The 18,559-nt window shown below is 40.1% G+C and overlaps 3 protein-coding genes across 11 annotated transcripts in view; 1 reads left to right on the top strand and 2 right to left on the bottom strand.

Moving 5' to 3' along the window:
• Nucleotides 1-43: 43 nt before the first annotated feature.
• Nucleotides 44-10,661, bottom strand: GLT8D1 (glycosyltransferase 8 domain containing 1). 2 transcript variants are annotated; one of them, XM_045530035.1, is made up of 11 exons: nucleotides 10,191-10,661; nucleotides 9,381-9,606; nucleotides 6,184-6,237; nucleotides 6,001-6,099; nucleotides 3,440-3,653; nucleotides 1,965-2,082; nucleotides 1,651-1,735; nucleotides 1,373-1,485; nucleotides 881-1,047; nucleotides 659-771; nucleotides 44-542 (listed from the first exon to the last, which is right to left on the bottom strand). In XM_045530035.1, the coding sequence occupies exons 3-11, from the start codon at nucleotides 6,197-6,199 to the stop codon at nucleotides 352-354; spliced, it is 1,116 nt and encodes a 371-aa protein (XP_045385991.1). In that variant the 5' UTR covers nucleotides 6,200-6,237; nucleotides 9,381-9,606; nucleotides 10,191-10,661; the 3' UTR covers nucleotides 44-351. The 2 variants fall into 2 exon arrangements, with proteins under 2 accessions (XP_045385991.1, XP_045385990.1); XM_045530034.1 differs by lacking the exon at nucleotides 9,381-9,606.
• Nucleotides 10,505-12,498, top strand: SPCS1 (signal peptidase complex subunit 1). Its single transcript, XM_045530036.1, has 4 exons — nucleotides 10,505-10,926; nucleotides 11,268-11,327; nucleotides 11,408-11,494; nucleotides 12,012-12,498. Exons 1-4 carry the CDS (start codon nucleotides 10,690-10,692, stop codon nucleotides 12,135-12,137), a joined length of 510 nt encoding a protein of 169 aa, XP_045385992.1. The 5' UTR covers nucleotides 10,505-10,689; the 3' UTR covers nucleotides 12,138-12,498.
• A 3,192-nt stretch (nucleotides 12,499-15,690) lies between these two features.
• The window catches only part of NEK4 (NIMA related kinase 4), a 36,133-nt gene continuing 33,264 nt past the window's right edge, over nucleotides 15,691-18,559 (bottom strand). For all 8 annotated transcript variants that reach the window (XM_045530007.1, XM_045530009.1, XM_045530010.1 and 5 more), the window contains one exon: nucleotides 15,691-16,257. In XM_045530007.1, coding sequence (XP_045385963.1) covers nucleotides 16,165-16,257 — 93 coding nt within the window. In that variant the 3' untranslated portion in view covers nucleotides 15,691-16,164. The remainder of the gene's footprint in view (nucleotides 16,258-18,559) is intronic.

Raw genomic sequence — 18,559 nt, 5'->3', positions numbered from 1 at the left:
ATGGAAATAGTTATCTGGAAGCAAACAAACAAAAAACCCCAGATACGTATTGAAAAATCAAAGTTCTATTTACAGTCAGCCATAGGTTCCAAAATTAAAACCAAGCAGCAGTTTCGAATTAGCTGGTAAGCTAGCTGAACTAGCTATATCAACCATGTAAGTCCATTCTTCTGGTCATTCAGCATTATAGTAAGAAAACACTTGGTAAAGCAGATGGAGACATACTTATAGTCTATCTGGTTTTTCCATGGGTTGTTACAGATAGGCATTGATGAAGCCTAGCAACTGTTACTTCCCACACATACTGTCTTGCAGGATTTCCTGAGAAAAGCTTATAGTTTAAATTCTATTTCATTTTATGTTTGAGATCTCTGTATATCTTCGGATTAGGCTGAATTTGCCTGTTGGATCTGGAATATACCATTTTTCCCAAACATCCATATATGAAGCAGTCCTTCCCCATGGCTTAAAGTGTCCATTCCAATGCAGTAACTTGGCAGCTTTTACAAACTGGGGTGAATATCGTTTTCCAGCACTGGAACCTTAATAATTCAGAGAAAAAGAGCCAAATGATTCTACACGTCAGACAATACTGCACCAAATTCTGCAGAAAACAAAAACAATGGCTATATCCCATCGGTCAATTATTTCTACTTACCAAGGTGGCGGACATTCCACATAGGGTCGATGGTGGAGTGCTGTTGATAAAATACGATGAGTAGAGGAGGTGTTGTGATGCTCCCAGCCAGTGTTCTGCTGTACAGTCCCTCTCTTGGTGGAACAGATGACAAATGTTAGTGGAGAACATTACCTCCTGTTAGTCAAGATTCCCAGAAATGAAATACAAGCGTTTTCATAGCTGAGTCAGTTACATACTTACTCAACATTGAGTTTCATCCATTTTTCCAGCTGGTTGGTTATATTCTGTCGTTTCCATTCTGTCAGGTTTGCAACAAAAACTCCAGGATTAAATGAGCAGGTGCTGGCTTTCATGGAAAGCTTACGAATTCTTTCCTTTTTATAGTCAAGATAGCCAATATAATTGTACTAAAAACGCAAATGGGATATATGTATTTACTGTTTCAAACAGAATAGATACGATCTTACAGCTAATAAAAAATCTTGTTAAAACTAAATTCTCAGATAATTAGCAAATAAAGTGATAACACTAACTTAGAATAGGAACCTAGATTTTGACATTAAATCAGATATTCAAGGACAATTAGGTTGTAAAGTCCATGAACAAATCTATAGAAAAGCAGCCTTGAGTTTTGGAATGAAATAATTCAGCAAAAACAAGAATTCCCTGAATTTGCCACCTCTTCCCATTAAGCTATACTATAGACAGTGGGGTGTCTAGTAAGCAACTTACCTGGTTCCCTGCTCCACGGATAACAACTTTAGTAGAGGCTGAATCACAATCTTCTGAAAATGCAGCTGCATGTCCTGGCTTCAGTGGTGTATTAAAAAGGGCAAGAATATCACCTGAAGTAAATCCGCCGTTAAGATTTACATTACCAGTTGCCTTGAGATTGATTCCCTTTTCCTCCCACTTCCCATGGTGACCTTTTATAGGAGACCATAAATAAGACAACCACTACACCCACAATCTGGATGGAGAACAGCACTCATGGTGACAATCTTTGGTACCTTGCACAATTACATCATCATCCATATATATGGCCTTCTTTGCACTGGGAACCAGAATTGGCAAGTAGAACCTTGCAAAGGTTAACTGGAAAAGGAAAGAATCATTGGCAAAAGATACTGCAGTGGCTGTGCTTTTATTTACGTAGAAACTCCTAGAATGCTCTCAGTACCCATGCAGAAGACAGCCAGTCGACTCAGACCTGCCCAAGGCTTGGTCCCCTTGGGGAACTACTTGCGTTATAGCCAAAGTTACCCAGGTATTCTAGTTTTTTCCCATCATGGACAAAGCACAAACCAGGATGCATGGAACTTACTGGTTTCATGGATTCACCTTGGTCAGGATCCTCCTTTACTTTCCCTTCCAAAAGTTTAGTGTCAAAATTCACAATTTTGTACCTGATGCTTTTCAGGGGATCACTGTTGAGCCAGGACCTGGTGAGGATAAAGCACCAAATTTCAGTTTTAAATATTCATGTCTCCAAACCAATGGGGCGTAATATAACTTAAGAGAAACCCTAAGAGCCAAATGGGTGTTTTCAAGCTCCTTTATCTTTGTGAGCCTTGGTTTCTTCACCTGAAGTGAGGGCATTCCCACAAAAGTCCCTCCCTGAACCAAGATTCTATGGTAATTCTCTTCCAAAACTAGAACTACTCTAGAAAAACTATGGAATTAAGAACATTTCATCACATGGACCATTCAACTCAACCCTCCACATACACTGGTGAAGAAAATGAGTCAAAGTATGAAGGTAATGAAAAGTACCCAAGAAAGCAATCAGTCTGCTATCTACGGTTTGACTTATTAATACACTGATGATCGTAAGTAATTCCTGCACCTGTGTCTGAGGCACTACGTGTATGAAAAGCCAATGTTTCCTAAGGAAGTCATGCACATTTTTTCTAGGTCTCTTTCATATCAGCATTTCTGTAGTCTATATTAATGTTTTTTATTTCTATATTTTAATGGGTTCTGCGGGTTTTTGTCTTTTTTTTTCTTTCCTATTTAATATGCTTGTATCTTAATGAAAATAAGAGAAAATCATATTAACTTTCACAAACTAAATATGAATCATGGAGAAATCCACAAGGACAGAAATGTTTTAGAACTCTTACTACAGTTAACCTGTTAGACAAGCTGCTTCTTGGAATAAACTTTTTAAGTCTTAATTCATTTTTAAAACATGAATTAGACTGTCTATCAGATTGGGTTTCTATTTATCACAACAACTAAAATTGTAAGGACCATTTACTGAGCAATGTGCTAGGTGTTTTATATGTATTTTCTCATTTACTTGACACAACAATCCTAAATTGGATATTTTTGCCCAATAATTACAAATGAAGAAATGAGCCCCAGATCACTCTGAGCCAGGATTTGGATCAGGATCTGTGCTCAAAACTTCATCACTCTTCCTTGCTATTGTTCCCAAGTCCCTTCCCACTCTAGACCAGAACTACGCAGAGCATGTCCATGAGATAAGGAACTTGTGACCTATAAATCAACACGCTGCTTCCTTCACTGAGAATGTCTTACTACCAAAACATCAGGTGAAGTTAACTCTGTACATAGCAACATAGTTGATTACTTCTTGGCATAAGCTCCTTATATCATTTCTGCTATCATGGGGACATGCTTATGATACAATAAAACATGTCACATGTGTAGCTTGTATGTGCTATAATCTCAAATTGTATAAAATACATATAATGCAGAAAGACAATTCTTGGATTGGCAGCTGGCCTGCTCTAGAGCATCCTCTAGAAACAGAATCAGGCAAGCAGAGCTCACCGGAGATGGTCTGCTGTATTGTTGAGTGTAACAATGTAGAAAATCACGTTGGAACGAGTATTCTGCTGAATGCTGTTTATGGCTGCAATGGCCCCCCCAAGCCTGTCTTCAGATGCAGCAATGACCACAGGAATCTCCTCTTGTCTCCAGTCTACTGCATGTCGGGGAGAATTTGGAACAAAGTCTATGGGCTGAAGCCCCACAATTTCTGAATCTGAAAAGAACACACATAAGGAAGGTTCTGTGATACAAACACAATTCCATAAGCTTCTGATAAAGAGTCCAAGACATGGAAAGAGGTAAAGAGGGATTATACTGATTTACTTCATTCTCCCCCATTAAACTCTAAAGTATACAGCCCAGAACTTTTGTTTTCTCATATGTAATCAAGCATTTGGAAAAGTGAAAGCTTTTTTAAAAACAGGCTGAAGGCACTCTGATATACTACAGGTAGGAAAATAACAAAACCTTTCTAGAATGTATCATGGCAATTTGTATCAAGAGTCTTAAACATGTACATGGCCTTTGACCCAATCATTCCCCTTGCCACCTCTTTTAAGCACAAAATCTGAAGTGTAATCAAAAGTTACAATTTGGCCAGGCATGGTGGGTCATGCCTATAATCCTAGCACTTTGGGAGGCCAAGATGGGAAGATCGCTTGAGGCTAGGAGTTCAAGACGAGCCTGAGCAATATAGTAAGACCCTGTCTCTACAAAAAATAAGAAAAAGTAGCCAGGCATGGTGGTGCACACCTGTAGTCCTAGCTACTTGGGAGGCTGAGGCAGGAGGATCACTTGAGCCCAGGAGTTTGAGGTTGCAGTAAGCTATGATGATGCCACTGCACTCTAGCTCAGACAACAGAGTGAAACAATTAGTGAAAACCTAGAAACAGACTAAATCAGTGTTTTTCAAGTCACAAATCATAAGTAGGTATGAAATCAGTTTAGTGGGTCACAATCTGTATTTAAGTAGGAAGTTTCTGGATTGGCATAGAAAATTGAATTAGATCAGAGAAAGTGTACTGCACAAAGCAACTGTATGTGGTGTTCTATCAATGTCCTTGCCTTTCACAATATATTCATTCATTTACTCATTCACTGAATGCTGAGCACCTACTATGTGCCAGGCAATATCAAGGCACTGGGGTTATAGCCATGAATAAAACAGACAAATATCTTCCATTACGGAAGACAGACAAGAAGCAAATACACATGTATATGTGTATGCTGCATGTAATACATTTCTTACTGTGGGTTGCCATTAAAAATCTGAAAGTAAAAATAAAGCCTAAAAATCATTGTACCAAAAGATGTTTTCCTGTGGAAACAAACTATATGCCATTAAGATTATATATGGAGAGTTTCTACTAACATGGTGACATGCTTATGATATAATCACACGGAAAAACATGTCCTATGGACAGTTTATAGTATAATCTCACCGTGTAGAAAAACACACGTGAAGAAAAAGACTGGGGGAGGGAATAAAAAACAAAAAGACTGGAAGGTACTACGCCAAAATTTTAATAACAGTTACCTCTAGGCATTGAAATCATTCATTCAACTAATATTTATTGAACACCTCCTAGTATCAGCCATTATCTGTAGCCATGGGAGATAAAGCAGTGAAGAAATTGCTCTCACAGAACTTGAATCCTCTTTTTTTTTTTTTTTCGAGTCAGAGTCTCACTCTGTTGCCCAGGCTAGAGTGGCGTGGCATCAGCCTAGCTTACAGCAACCTCAAACTTCTGGCCTCAAGCAATCCTCCCGCCTCGGCCTCCCAGAGTGCTAGGATTACAGGCACGAGCACCTGCACCCAGCCCTATTTTCTTTTTTATAAATTTTCCCACCAAGAGCATGCACTACCTTTATATAAATTAAACATCTTGTTATAAAACACTATCAGAGCACTCTGTGAAAGAAGAACGCTATTAGTGTCTTGCTCTGGTAGGTAACAATCCAAAAATGCCTTGACAAACACCCTGAAGCCTCAAACATCCCTCAATACCAAAGCAAAGCAGTATGAACAACTAATTTAAAATAACTTGCAACATAATTATACAATAAAGTGATTTTTTAAAACCAGTTGACAAGGTTTTATGATTTTGTCTTATTACTAGAGTCCCCCTGATGCAGTTGTACAAGTTAAAGGAAAGTAGTGGGTGAAGGAAAGTGACCAGACTGACACTCTAGTGACTAGAGCAGGCATCAAACACCAGGGATACTTGCCTGCCCTCACGTTCCAAAGTCCTGCCCTGCTGAAATGTGAGCAGATGTCAGCCCACAGAGGCTCCTCTAAGGCCTCTGATTTGATGAAAAGCAATACTCTGTCAGATCAAACCCTTAGCAAACAACTGCACTATAGGAAGAAGAAAAGTGGGGGGCAGTGTAACAGCACAATGAGTACCCACCATGCCTTTTCCCAGAGTCTTTTGTAACTTCTGGTAAGACTTTAGCGCTTTTTTCCCCTTTAACATAGTGACGCAACTTAGGATGTGGGACACAGAGAACTCCAGGTCCTCAACAGATCCCAAGGCATCTATCTGTAAGGGTTCCCATACCTGAAACCTCATTCCTCAGCAAACTGCTCAAGCCGAGGAAGTTATGGTGCAAAACCAGTAAGAAGAGAGCAACAGCCAGGACCAAGATGACGATGTTTACTGAAACAGATGGGAAAAACCTGCATTACACATCTCTACTTTTGACCAGGTATCAAAACAATATAACTTGTAGAAAGAGCATACCTTTACGGAATGACATCTTTCTCTTCTGTCTTATATAAATATTAGTTATTAACCCTACAAAACAAAAACAAGCGCCCAAAGTCAGTAAGTATATGAGAATGGCCATCAAAATGCCGAAGCACTTTTATTCAGGTAGAAACATGAGGCAGATATGGTGCTCTGCCAGAAACTCGAATTAACAGTTTCCAAGAACCCAAGTTGGGATCTGAAATCTTTATGGTAGTAAAACTATTTCCAAATAACTTGGAGAAATACATAGCTTTAGCCATGTACATCATGTACCACTAGATGACAAGCAAAAGAAATTCTACTATGAGGAATACCTGGAGTCTAACAACTAGAGAAACATTTAAGAATAAATTTCTACTTAAAATTCCTAAAGTAGACATGGACTCAGTTGTCTATTACCAAGCAACCTGAGGTCTTAGCCTCATCACTTCAAAATATCCCTCTTCAGAGTTGTATCCCAGTTACCTTTAACATGAGTATGCTCAGAGAAAAGAACATTATCTAAATTCACTTGACAAAACCACAACACAGAAAAATAGTTACAGAAATTCACAAAATCCAATCTTGCTACCAAAAGTTTAGAGTGTATTTCTAGCCATTTTAACTACAAAAAATACTGTCACTCTGCCCTGGCTAGTCTTCCCCAGCTCATCTGATGCTTTCACTTTTTCAAAACAAATAATTCAATGGAAACAAGATTGTAGGTGGAACTAAATTTAACAATTAAATTTCTTCAACAACCTCTGGGTAAAATGTTTCCTTAAAAACAGATTTTATGCAACCAGGATATTGTGATCCTACATTTTGGCCCTTTTTTAATTTCATCTTCACTCATGGTAGCACCTAACATTTATATAAGGCTATTAATTTTACAAAGCACTTTCAAACATAGCATATTTTCTAAGAATCAAAGTAAGTTAGAATTAATTTCATTCTAGGCAAATTGTGTGCATATCAAGCACTTGATTTCTCAAGGCCTTTGTAAAGAGGAGAAATATATTGAAGATCTGTTTAAAAAACTGGGGATCACAGGCCAGATTGCAAATTTGGGGGAAAATAATTCAGACTCCCAAGGAACAACCTAAATACACACACACACACACACATTTCTAGATTCAGTATATATGAAGTACATTATACCAATGAACTTCCTCTCTAAAGAATATACATTATCTACCCTAAGCCATTCTGCCTCTATTATATTGTGACCCTTATCTATAGAAGCTGGCAAATTGGAAGTTGCTCAGATAAAGCCCCAACATCTGCCTGCATTAAGCCAACTTTTACCACGACTGGAGAAAACAATCTCACTCCGATAAATCTCAGTTAGTTAATGGCACAAGGGACGATGTTTTAGCTCCTCAACTTCCAGTAACACTCACAGGTAGGATATGGATTGAGAGGCACATGTACTTGCACTATTCCAGTTAGCTGGACACATGAAAAACACAATTCTAGCAGGTATTTGATATACTTAAGTAGATTAGCATGGCAGAAACCACTTCCCCTAAGACTGTTCCACAGTTACCTACATGTAAAATGCCAATTATCATGGAGTATGTCTAGTCCATATTTCCTTTCCTGGTGCTATTCCTGGTCACAGAGCTTCCCTGATCTGGCTAGAAGGAATTCTCAAAATTGCATGTAGACCCTGGATGTATAATAGTAGCTACATTTTTGTAAGAGTACACGATGTGTACAGTTTGATCAGCAATATAGTTGGTCCTCAGTATCCATGGGGCATTGGTTCCAGAACCCCCACCCATGGATATCAAAATCTGTGGATGCTCAAGTCCCCTGTATAAAATGGCATAGTGTAGTCAGCCCTCTGTTTCCATGGACTTTGATCCTCGGTAGGTTGAATCTGAGGATGTGAAACCCGTGGATACAGAGAGCCAATTGTATTCAACTGTTCACTATAAAAATAAATATTTTTGTTCAGAAATTATAAAATTTCCACATTCCTAAATCACTCACAGAAACAAAACAACAAACACACACACACAAATGCACACAGGCCTAGGTCAGGCATACCCACAAATATGAAAGAAACTTTAGGGGAAAACAACTTTAACTTGCTAGCTACCTGCACTTATACCCACATTCTCAGCAGCTGTGCCCACCTTTTCTGTTTTCCCTCCTGTTACTATGGATCAAGTACTTCCATGCAAGACCATTCTACTGGTGCTCTGTATCCTATCCTATAATTGTTTCCTTGGTGTAGCATCATCTTTTGCTCTCTGATGGATCACACCCATCAACACGCTATCATGCTCTGGTATCTTCCAGTTAATTAAAAAAAAAAAAAAAAGCAACATCCCTCCCACCCCCCACTAACCCATTGATCCATTTCTCTTCTCCTCACTCTAAAAGCTTGAAAGGATATAGTCTCTAGCTCCACTTCCTCTCTTCTCTCTTTAGCCTCCCTCCTCCAATCAGAATTCTGTTCCTACATTCAAACTGTTCTTGTGGAGGTCGCCAAAGCCCAGGGTCATTTTTCTGTCCTCCCCTTATGGATCCCTTCAAAGACCATCAGGAAACTTCACTACTCCCCCTCCTCAATTATGAAATTACCTCATTTATTTATTTCCATCTTCCCTGACTAGAATGTAAGCTCTGTGAAAACAGGGACCCCAATGAAAATGTTTAGGATGTATCCCTGCCACTTAAAACTGTATCTGGCAAATGGTGGTAGGCATGTTTTATTTGTTGAATGATCTTACTAATCTAGGAGCAAGTTCTCAACTCAGAAAGGGAATGCAATCTTTGGTAATAATCATGAAAACAAATTCCAACATAAGGAAAAACATGGATTCCAATGGAACTCTCTCAAATGGAACCTGACAGGTAATTTCCTTTTCCCATATCTTTATAGCTCAAACACCATAAACTCTCTACACCAACTGCCATCATATGAAGTCCACCTGAAGAGAGACAACACAGAGAGATATGTCTATTTATACACACAACAGAAAGTCTGTTCAAACACACCAAGAAATATACACATAGCACACATAGCATGGAAAGGAGACCAGTATAAATTCTAGCCCATCCCTACTTCGGTCCTCTGCATGCAATGGCTCCTTCTGAGGTTAGAAAAATGTCAAAGGTGTCTGTACTTTACTGTTTACTCTCTGCCACGTGGAAGGATAGAAAGGCACTGTGAATATACATACACTTTCTCCTACCTCTTCATTCAGCTAGCTCCTACTTGGTTTTCAGGAGTCAAGGCAGCCTCCTCCAAACGCCACGTTGAGCTGCACCTCTCCTGAGCTCCCACATCTCCTTGACCTCCCTAGCCCGGGGCTTTTCCGCTGTTATATATTTCCGGAGTGATGTGGCTGTCTCCTTGACACACTCTTGGCTCTAGTAAGGCAAGAGCCTGGTCTTGGTAACAGCCGTACACTCGGTCCCCTGGCACAAAACAAGGTGTCGTGAACATTTGCTGGCTGCATGAACGAGGGAAGCAGCTACACACCACCTTGCCCCGGGAATGCCTAGATTCCCACTGTCTTTGGCTAACCCTGCCTACATAGCCTAGAAACCAGAGAGCCAGCTGGGACCCAGAGGCCTGGGTTCCCCAGAACGGTTCTCTCCAATATGTGGGCACCCCACCTAGCTCGCGGTAACGGGGGAGGCTCTAAGATTTTGAGATATACACCAGCCTTGAAAGAGGAGTTGGGTGAACCCTTGGCTGGTCTCTAACGGGAGGACCAATCCTGCGTCTGTAAGGGCCAGTAAAGTCAGCCAGCATATTCGGGACCCACCGGATGGGGGACTCTCTCCCTGTGGGTGCCAGGGATGGCCGAGAACGGAGGTCCCTTCTCCGAGAGAATGTCCCTTTCTCTCAAGGATGTGGCCTGGGGTAGTCCCCCCTAAATTCTAAGGCTCAGTAGGGCGCCCTGATCCTCAGGAGGGACCCAGCCAGGCCCAGAGATATCACGGGTCAGAGGTCCGACAAGTCTTTCCCCTCGGAGGCTCACTGCAGCCGCCCTTACCTGAAGGCGGAGCAGGAGCTGCAGCTGCCGACACCGACGCCCGCGCCCCGGCCCGCCCTGCCAGCTCAGCGCCCGCGACGCAGGCCCGGGGGCCCAGACAGCCGCCAGGCCACCGGCGACCCCTTCACTCGGGGCGGAGCCCACTTGTCCGCTCGCTCCACGGCAGCAGCGCAGTCCTACAGTCCCCAGCCCGCCCGCTGCTCCGGCTGCGAGCTCGCCTCGTCAAGCAGGCGCCGCGGGGCAGCCCCTATGCCGGGGTCCTCGCAGAGAAAGGCCGTCGCCATGGAGACGCAGCGCGCGCCGGTGGCCGTTAATCCGCGGAGGCGCTGTGGAGGGCAGTTTTCTGGGCCGGGTCCGCGGCCCCCGGCACCCAACAGCACTGACGCGGAAACCTTCACGGGCGCGCGATGCCGGGGCCGGGTCGCTGCGGTCGCCACCTCAGCCCTCGCGGGCAGCACGCCGAACTACAGCCAGCAGCGAAAGCGCACGTCGTCTAGCGATGGCGCGGGGCGGGGCCATGGGCTGTCCCAACCTATCGCAGACATCCGCTTCCGGATCCGCGGCCATCGCACTCCCCGGCTCGGCTGGCCAGCCCTGCGACGCACAGCATCAGACCCCGGGCCCTACGATCGCTGAGTCTCAGTCGCCCTCGTCCTGCAGCCTGCCGCCAGCGCTCTACTGCCCGCCTCCTCGGCCAGCCATGCTGGAGCACCTGAGCTCGCTGCCCACGCAGATGGTGAGGGCGCGGCCCTGGGATCTCCGCATGCTGCTCTCTAGCCTGGCAGCTTCAAAGCCCTTGTCGGAGCACCGACCCGGTGCTGCGCGGTTTCTGGCCCGGATACTTACCGTGCACTCTCTTGCCCGAATTGCCGCCTGTGTCCCCTTCTCTTTTCCCTCGCGAGGATCCCCCTGTTTATGCTCCGTTAGGATACTTCAGTTCCCCTCAGGAAACCCAGAATTTGATTCCTTGCCCAGGCCCTGATGTTGGGGTTATCCTGTCCCAAAGCTATGAGGTCAGGGCAGGAACTGTACCTCCTCGGTGGTGGACCCAATTTTTTTTGCTCTCCTTCACTTCAGGACTACAAGGGCCAGAAACTAGCTGAACAGATGTTTCAGGGAATTATTCTTTTTTCTGCGGTAAGTATTGATTTTATATTTAATCTTCCCCCCACCCCCTCCAGCTTGACTATGTTTAATATACTTTTGTTTGTCTCTAGATAATTGGATTTATCTACGGGTACGTGGCTGAACAGTTCGGGTGGACTGTCTATATAGTTATGGCCGGATTTGCATTTTCGTGTTTGGTAAGAAATTTGTGGGTGTTAGTGGCAACTCAGATTGAGGTTGCTTTGGTTGGACCTAGTTAGTAGTGTCTGTGGCTAACCCTGCATACATAGCATAGAGTCAACTTTCCCCTCATCCTTCCCATCAGTGTTTTCCTCTTGCAATCATTGGAAAAGTAGAATGCCTAATAGTGTCAGATGGTGTGGACTGCATAAATGAACACAGCTCATTTCCTTTGGCAGCTACTCCAGGCAATAATCTTAACGTCAAAGCTAGCAGGAGTATCTTGTGTTCACACTGCCCCCTCACCTTTCTTTTAGGTCTTAAAGCCATTTATGTGTAAACAGAGTGTGTTCCCATCTTACAGTATCTGTCTGGGCAGTGGCACAGAGCTTTCATAGGAATATCAGGGTTTTTTTGTTTTGTTTTGTTTTTTTCCTTTTTGTATAGGAATCATTTGGAAACTAGGCATTTTAAAGAATGGTTTTTAAAACGTTTAATGGCTATAAATGATGCATTTTCTCTGTTCTGGCCCAGCTGACACTTCCTCCCTGGCCCATCTATCGGCGACATCCTCTCAAGTGGTTACCTGTTCAAGACTCAGGCACAGAAGATAAGAAACCAGGGGAGAGAAAAGTTAAGAGGCATGCTAAAAATAACTAATTGGAGTTTTCGTCATCAGCACCTGCTTTTGTTTCCTGTGAGATGAGCTAAATTGCTTCATACCCAAAATATGAGTTAAGCCACCTATGCTCTTACGGCACAACTGTGTATAGTTTTAGTTCTCTTTATATTTCATTTCTAACCCAGGTGGGTTGTGACTTATAAATAGTTTAGACCCTCTCTTCATAATCTTCCTCTGAAATGGGGAACAGAAAACACAAGTATGTTCTTTCACGTATACATAAATAAAAAACAATAAATGCCTCATAAAAAAGATAGTACAATTTAACTCTTAAAGTTTTATAATTCATTAGGAGTCATTAAACCATTTTTATGTTTCCAATTAAAACTCATAGTGCAAGTTTATGTCCAAAGGGTCTTTTGTTCATTGTTCTGCCAACAAGAGTATTAGTACAGCCAAAGTGAGAAGGTTGGGGTTCTGAAAGCATAAGCACCATTTTTATTTTCTGTAACAATAGCAAGCACCTATGAAAAAATGCATTAATGTAAATTTGTGGTAAAGTAGTGTTTTGGTACCACTGAAATAAGACTGTTCTTAAGCAGAAAACATTTAATTCATGCTTTATTTGAAATGGACCAAACTAAAAACCCATAAAGCTGTAAAATCCTTTTACTTTTTCCAGAGGGCTGAAGAGGAAAATGTGCTTAAAGGTCTTGTGTTAGAGGTTTGGAGTGGGAGGGTTATTATAGGTAAATGCTTTGTTTCACAATGCCAGGATATAGGACTTCCAAACTATGAGTTTTAAAAAAAGGTAGCAAAGACCTTAATACAGCAAAACTCAGGAAAGATTTTTTTTTAAAGGTAATAAAAACTAAGAAGGCAGAAATAAGACCAAGCATATTGGTATAATAAATGTGATTAAAAAGTGAGAGGTTCCCAGATAGGGTTAAAAATCAAATTACTTCATGTTCTCAAAATGACATCCAAAGGTTAAAAACAGGAGCAAGGATATATTAGGCAGATGGAAGCATAAAAGAGGGGTAATAGTGAAAAAGTCAAATACTTAGAAAGCATTAAATGCTGCAAAGAGGACATTTCATAGCTGCCAAGATGTCACTATTAGGAATCATTGTATTGAATAAGATGTGAACTACAAAATAAAAAGTTAAAAAAAAAAAAAGAGCCATGAATTGTATGAAGCAAAGACTGTTACATATGTAAGAGTTTGGCAAAGCCACCCTCTTGGTAGACCAATATGCTATCTTTCAGCATTTGGGAGATCAAGTAGGCAATGGACATAAAGACTTTTGTTCTTAATTCCCTGGTCTTGGAACATTTTCCCTCAGATATCCATGCAGTGTGCCCTATCACGATACATCCACTTAGCCTATATACAAATATATCTCATGGTATATATTTGTTAATTCTTCTCAGTAGAACATTAGCTCCATGGGAACAGGGAATTTGTTTTGCTCACTGCTGTTTGCCTAGTACCTAGAAGACTACATGACACATTGCAGGTGCTCAATAAATATGTATTGAATGAATGATACGGAAAGAATTATGCTCTCCAATATGCTGCCACTAGTCATGTGGGTCTATTTAAACTTAATTAAAATTAAATAAAGTTTAAAATTCAGTTCCTTAATCAAACTAGCCACAATTAAAGGGCTCAATAGCCATATATGACTAGTAGCTACCATATTGGACAGGGTAGATACAGAACATCTCCATCACAAAATTGTATTGATTAGGTCTTACACAGAACCTTGAATAATATTTAACAGGCAAGTGATTTTGTGTTTAACAATCCACCTTTATTGAATGCCTGTAGGACCACTGCAACAATGGATCACATGCTAACCAACAGGAAAAAAAAAACAAAATTCTGAAGTAGAGGTTGTGCAGGTCACATTTAGTAACAACACTGCAATGTAGCTGAAGCAAAGACATAGAACTTCGAAAGCTTTCTAAGTCCGTGGAAATTAAATACTTCTAAAAGAGAAAATCAAAATCAGAATTACTGACTTTTTGGAGCTAATGTCAAAGAGTATCAGATCAAAGCCTCTGAAATGTGGCCAAAGGTATACTCCAAAGAAAATTCATAGTCTTAAGAATGTGTTTTAAAATCAGTTAAGGAAGATGAACAATGAATTAAGCAGTCAAGAAAAAAGAGCCACAAAATAACAAAAAGACAGTGGGATGAAAACTGACTGTGGGTTTTTTTGTTTTTTGTTGTTTGAGACAAGGCCTCACTCTGTTGCCCAGGCTGGAGTGTAGTGGCACAATCATAAACTCCTGGGCTCAAGCAATCCTGCCTGCCTGCCTCAGCACCACAAGCAGCTGGGGAGACTATAGAGATGCACCACCACACCTGCAATTTCTTTTGTAGAGAACAAGGTCTCACTATGTTGTCTAGGCTGCTCTCAACTCCTTACCTCAAGCAATTCTCCCAGCTGAGCCTCCCAAAGTGTTGAGATTACAGGCCTAAACCACCGCCTGTAGTGAATATTTAAACAAAATAAAAAATATACAGCATGGGAATAAGAAAAGTATGGGGGAGACTTAACTCTAAGAAAATAATATGTACTTTATACCAATAAGTTAGAAAATGTAAGTAAAATTGATGACTGTCCAAAAACATGTAACAGATTGACAAATATTTGCTTCCAGCTGAGGACTGGGACTAGATAGTTTTACAACCTGAGTTGTAGCTAACCCTTCAGAGTGAAAATAAGAGGTCTCAGAAACCAGGCTGTGAGTGCTGTAATGGCAGGGACTATTGCTTTATCCACCAACATATCCCTAGCTCCTGGCAAAGCACCTGGCACTGAGTAAAAACTAAGTAAAAATTTGTTAAGTGACTGTAAAGGGAACATTTCATTAGAGTATTTTTTTTGTATGTGTATAGTTTTCAAAAAAAGAAAGATAACATTTTTAATAAAAACTGAAAACATTTCTGGAGCAGTATTCGTTTTTAGAGCCCCTTGAATACAGAAGTGAAAATTTACTCATCAAAACTTGTATTTAATTTTATAAAAACTATTTATTTCCTAGAGGGGCATTATCTCTTATTAAACAACTAATAAAATATGTGACATACAATTATACACTTAAATCATGGAAAGACAACCAATATCTTGACGTACATGAAGACAAAGTAAAGGAGACAAACATTAAGTATATCCAAAATAACTAAATAGACCTGGACTTTACTTACAAACTGCTTAACTGGAAAAGGAATTAGTGTTTAAGAAATGTTTTCACTGATGGAAAAATAAATCTAAGAAAACCAGTATATTAAAAGATGCTGATTTACAAAGCCAATATATCTCTTAGTTTTAGTTCTTCTATACCCTAAATAGGTTCATATTAAATGAAAATAAAATCCGTCAAGGTGTAAAAAAGAAATTCAGTTACTCAAGTACTAGAAAGAACTTTATAATCTTTAAATTTATTCCCAGAATTGTGAATTGACTTTTTAAAAAATAATTTACCAAATAAGCCCAACGTGGTGGCGTGTGCCTGTAGTCCCAGCTACTCAGGAGGCTGAGGCAGGAGTATTGAGCCCAGGAGTTTGAGGTTGCTGTGAGCTACACTGATGCCACGGCACTCTAGCCCGAGTGGCAGAGTGAGACTCTGCTTCAAAAAAAAAATATTTTACCAACTACTCCCTAAGGTTATTAACAATAGCAGGTAATGTCATATCATTTGTTTCTCCTATTGCTTTTGTCACTATAGTACAATAAAGCCTCCAATCCAGTATTTTATGGTCCTGTTTTCAAGCTAATTAGTACCTTAAAAAAATAAAGTTCTAGATATAAAGTTAGTGGTTTAAGGCTCAATAAATGGTAACCAAACAAACCCAACAGATTTGTCCTCATAAAGAGAGTATGAAAGCCAAGGTTTTTCTTTTGTCAGCTTGCTTCATATTACTCTGTTCTGTCCACTTTTTTTCCAGTAAGAAAACTCCAAAGATATAAAAGGATGGTCAATGGCCTCCAAACAATTGCTGTGGTTCATTTCTTTTTTTTTAATCCCCAAACCTTTGAAAACAGGTCATTTTCAAAAATTTACATTTTCTTCCAAAAATTTCAAGTGGCAAGCTTTCACACTGTAACTTGTATACTTTTCGCCCATGTGCTCCCGCAAACGTACCTATTTGAGAAACAGGTAAAAAGAAAATCAGTGTGTAGTTGAAAAAAATATTTCTGTAATCTTAGAGGAAGGGATTTTCTAAGCATGACACCAAAGGTGGAAATGATGGAAAAATACTAATAGTTTTGTTTACAAAAAAATTTACAACTAAGTTTTTAAAAAAAGTAAGAAATTAAAGAGCAAACAATAAACTAGGGAAAACATTTGCAACATTCATGCCAAAGGATTAACAGCATTAGTATATAGAGATCTTGAAATCAACAAAACCCAATATTAGCATTGATAAAATAACAAAATCCCATAGATAATTCAGCAGATCCCTTTACATATGTATATAAATGTAAATCCCATGCGTTTATAAAATGTAATACAAATAACCAATTAATATAAAATTCAACCTAATAATCCAAATGTACTGTGTGACATCAAGGTATGTCTGTTGAAAGAAATGCTTGAGATTAAAATAACACCTAGTATATTAAACATATATGTTAACACCTCCTGATACAATGCACTGAGGACACATCACTTCTATGGTATTCCTGCCCAAAATGTGTAACCTAAGCCTGGCATGGTGTCTTGTGCCTGTAGTGCCAGCTATTCCGGAGGCTGAGGCAGAAGGATCACTTGAGCCCAGGAGTTCAAAGCTGCAGTGTGTTATTATCGCACCTGTGAATAGCCACCACACTCCTGGCAACACAGTGAAACCTAGTCTAAAAATAAATAAATAAATAAAGTATAACCTAAATCTATTCATGAGACATCAGAAAAATCCAACCAAGGGACATCATATAAAACATATGGCCTATATTTCTTCAAAAATGTCAAAGTCATTAAAAACAAAGACTGAGGAACTTTTCCAAATTGAAAGAGGCATAACTGAATATAAAATACAATCCTAATTGCTTCCACATTCGGCATGACAGCATAAGGAGCTCTGTAGACCACCCCCCACACACACTCCCCTCAGTGAAACTAGTAAAAATTATTTTAAATACCAACCATTTAACATCTCTGGAAATGGTGCTTAGGACATACAGCATATGAATTGTTAAATAAAAATTATAAGAGTCCATTGTTTTGGAATCCACTACACTAGACCCAACAGATCAGACTAAACATCAAAATGAAGTTACCCATACTCACCAAACAGATAACATCCTAATTTCCCAAACAGGCCACTTTCAATTGATATGATAATGAAGTTACCTCTGTGTTAATCTTTAACCTAAAGTAACCTAATGTTAGCTAATCAGTTATTTTCCTATTGTTCTATCTATCTGTCACTGTCCTACAAGAAAAGTAACCTTAAAATGACCAATCTGCTTTTTGGTTTTTTGTTTCTGCTTCATTCAGCCCTTTTTCTACCAACCTCTTCTACTTGACTCACTGGAACACTTACTCTATTTTATGGAATGAAGTGTTTCCCCATACTAGAATCACAATAAAGCCAAGTGAGATCTTCAAACTAAATTTGTTGTAATTTTGTCTTTTGAAAGAAGAAACATTTATTCAAGAAAATCTAAAACTTGGTATAAAAAGTGAGAGTCAGTGGTATGTGAATCAAGACCAACTGCCACCCACCATTCTCCTACCTAAGTAAGACAAAAACTCAGACTAGTGAAGCCAAGAACACAAGCCTTCCTCTCCCCCCAGCTCCCAAATGAAAGGCTATCTTCTTGGGAGGGGCAGGACATTGGCATAACTTATCCTGCTGCCTGTTTTTTGTTCGTTTGTTTGTTTTTGTTTTTTTGATATAGGATCTCGCTGTGTCACCCCAGGTAGAGTGCAGTGGCATCATCATAGCTCACTGCAACCTCAAACTTCTGGGCTCAAGCAATCCTCCTGGATCAGCCTCCCAAGTGCCTGGGACTACAGGTGTGAGCCACCACACCCAACTAATTTATATTTTTGGTAGAGATGGGGTCTCACTCTTGCTTGTAACTCCTGACCTCAAGCAATCCTCCCACCTCAGCCTCCCAGAGTGCTAGGATTATGGGCATTAGCCACTGCGTCTAGCCCAAGGAATAAGTGTTTTGAGATCTACTGCACAAAATGGTGACTATAGTTAATAATGTATATTTCAAAATAGCTAAGTGAATAAATTTCAAATGTTCTTGCCACAAAAAATGATAAATATATGAGGTGATGGATATGTTAATTGCATTGATTTAATCAATTCACATTATATACATATAACATCACATTGTATAAATATATACAATTATAATGTGTCAATTAACAGTAAAAAATTTAAAAAAGAAAGAAAGATCTTTGGTAAAGGCAACTACATGGGCAATTA

This window comes from Lemur catta, chromosome 18, assembly GCF_020740605.2.
Source record: "Lemur catta isolate mLemCat1 chromosome 18, mLemCat1.pri, whole genome shotgun sequence".
NCBI classification, from domain to species: Eukaryota; Metazoa; Chordata; class Mammalia; order Primates; family Lemuridae; genus Lemur; species Lemur catta.
Note: the sequence above shows the minus strand (reverse complement) of the source record. Positions and strands in the feature narration are given on the sequence as shown.

Excerpts from the sequence above, each read along its gene's own strand:
- GLT8D1 (XM_045530035.1), bottom strand. Across the intron at positions 2,083-3,439 it reads AATACAGCAGACCATCTCCG|GTCCTGGCTCAACAGTGATC; the intron begins GTGAGCTCTGCT and ends TATCCTCACCAG. Across the intron at positions 1,486-1,650 it reads TGATGATGTAATTGTGCAAG|GTGATATTCTTGCCCTTTTT; the intron begins GTACCAAAGATT and ends GATTTACTTCAG.
- SPCS1 (XM_045530036.1), top strand. The coding sequence starts at position 10,690 with ATGGCGCGGGGCGGGGCCATGGGCTGTCCCAACCTATCGCAGACATCC. Across the intron at positions 11,328-11,407 it reads GAATTATTCTTTTTTCTGCG|ATAATTGGATTTATCTACGG; the intron begins GTAAGTATTGAT and ends GTTTGTCTCTAG. Across the intron at positions 11,495-12,011 it reads GATTTGCATTTTCGTGTTTG|CTGACACTTCCTCCCTGGCC; the intron begins GTAAGAAATTTG and ends GTTCTGGCCCAG.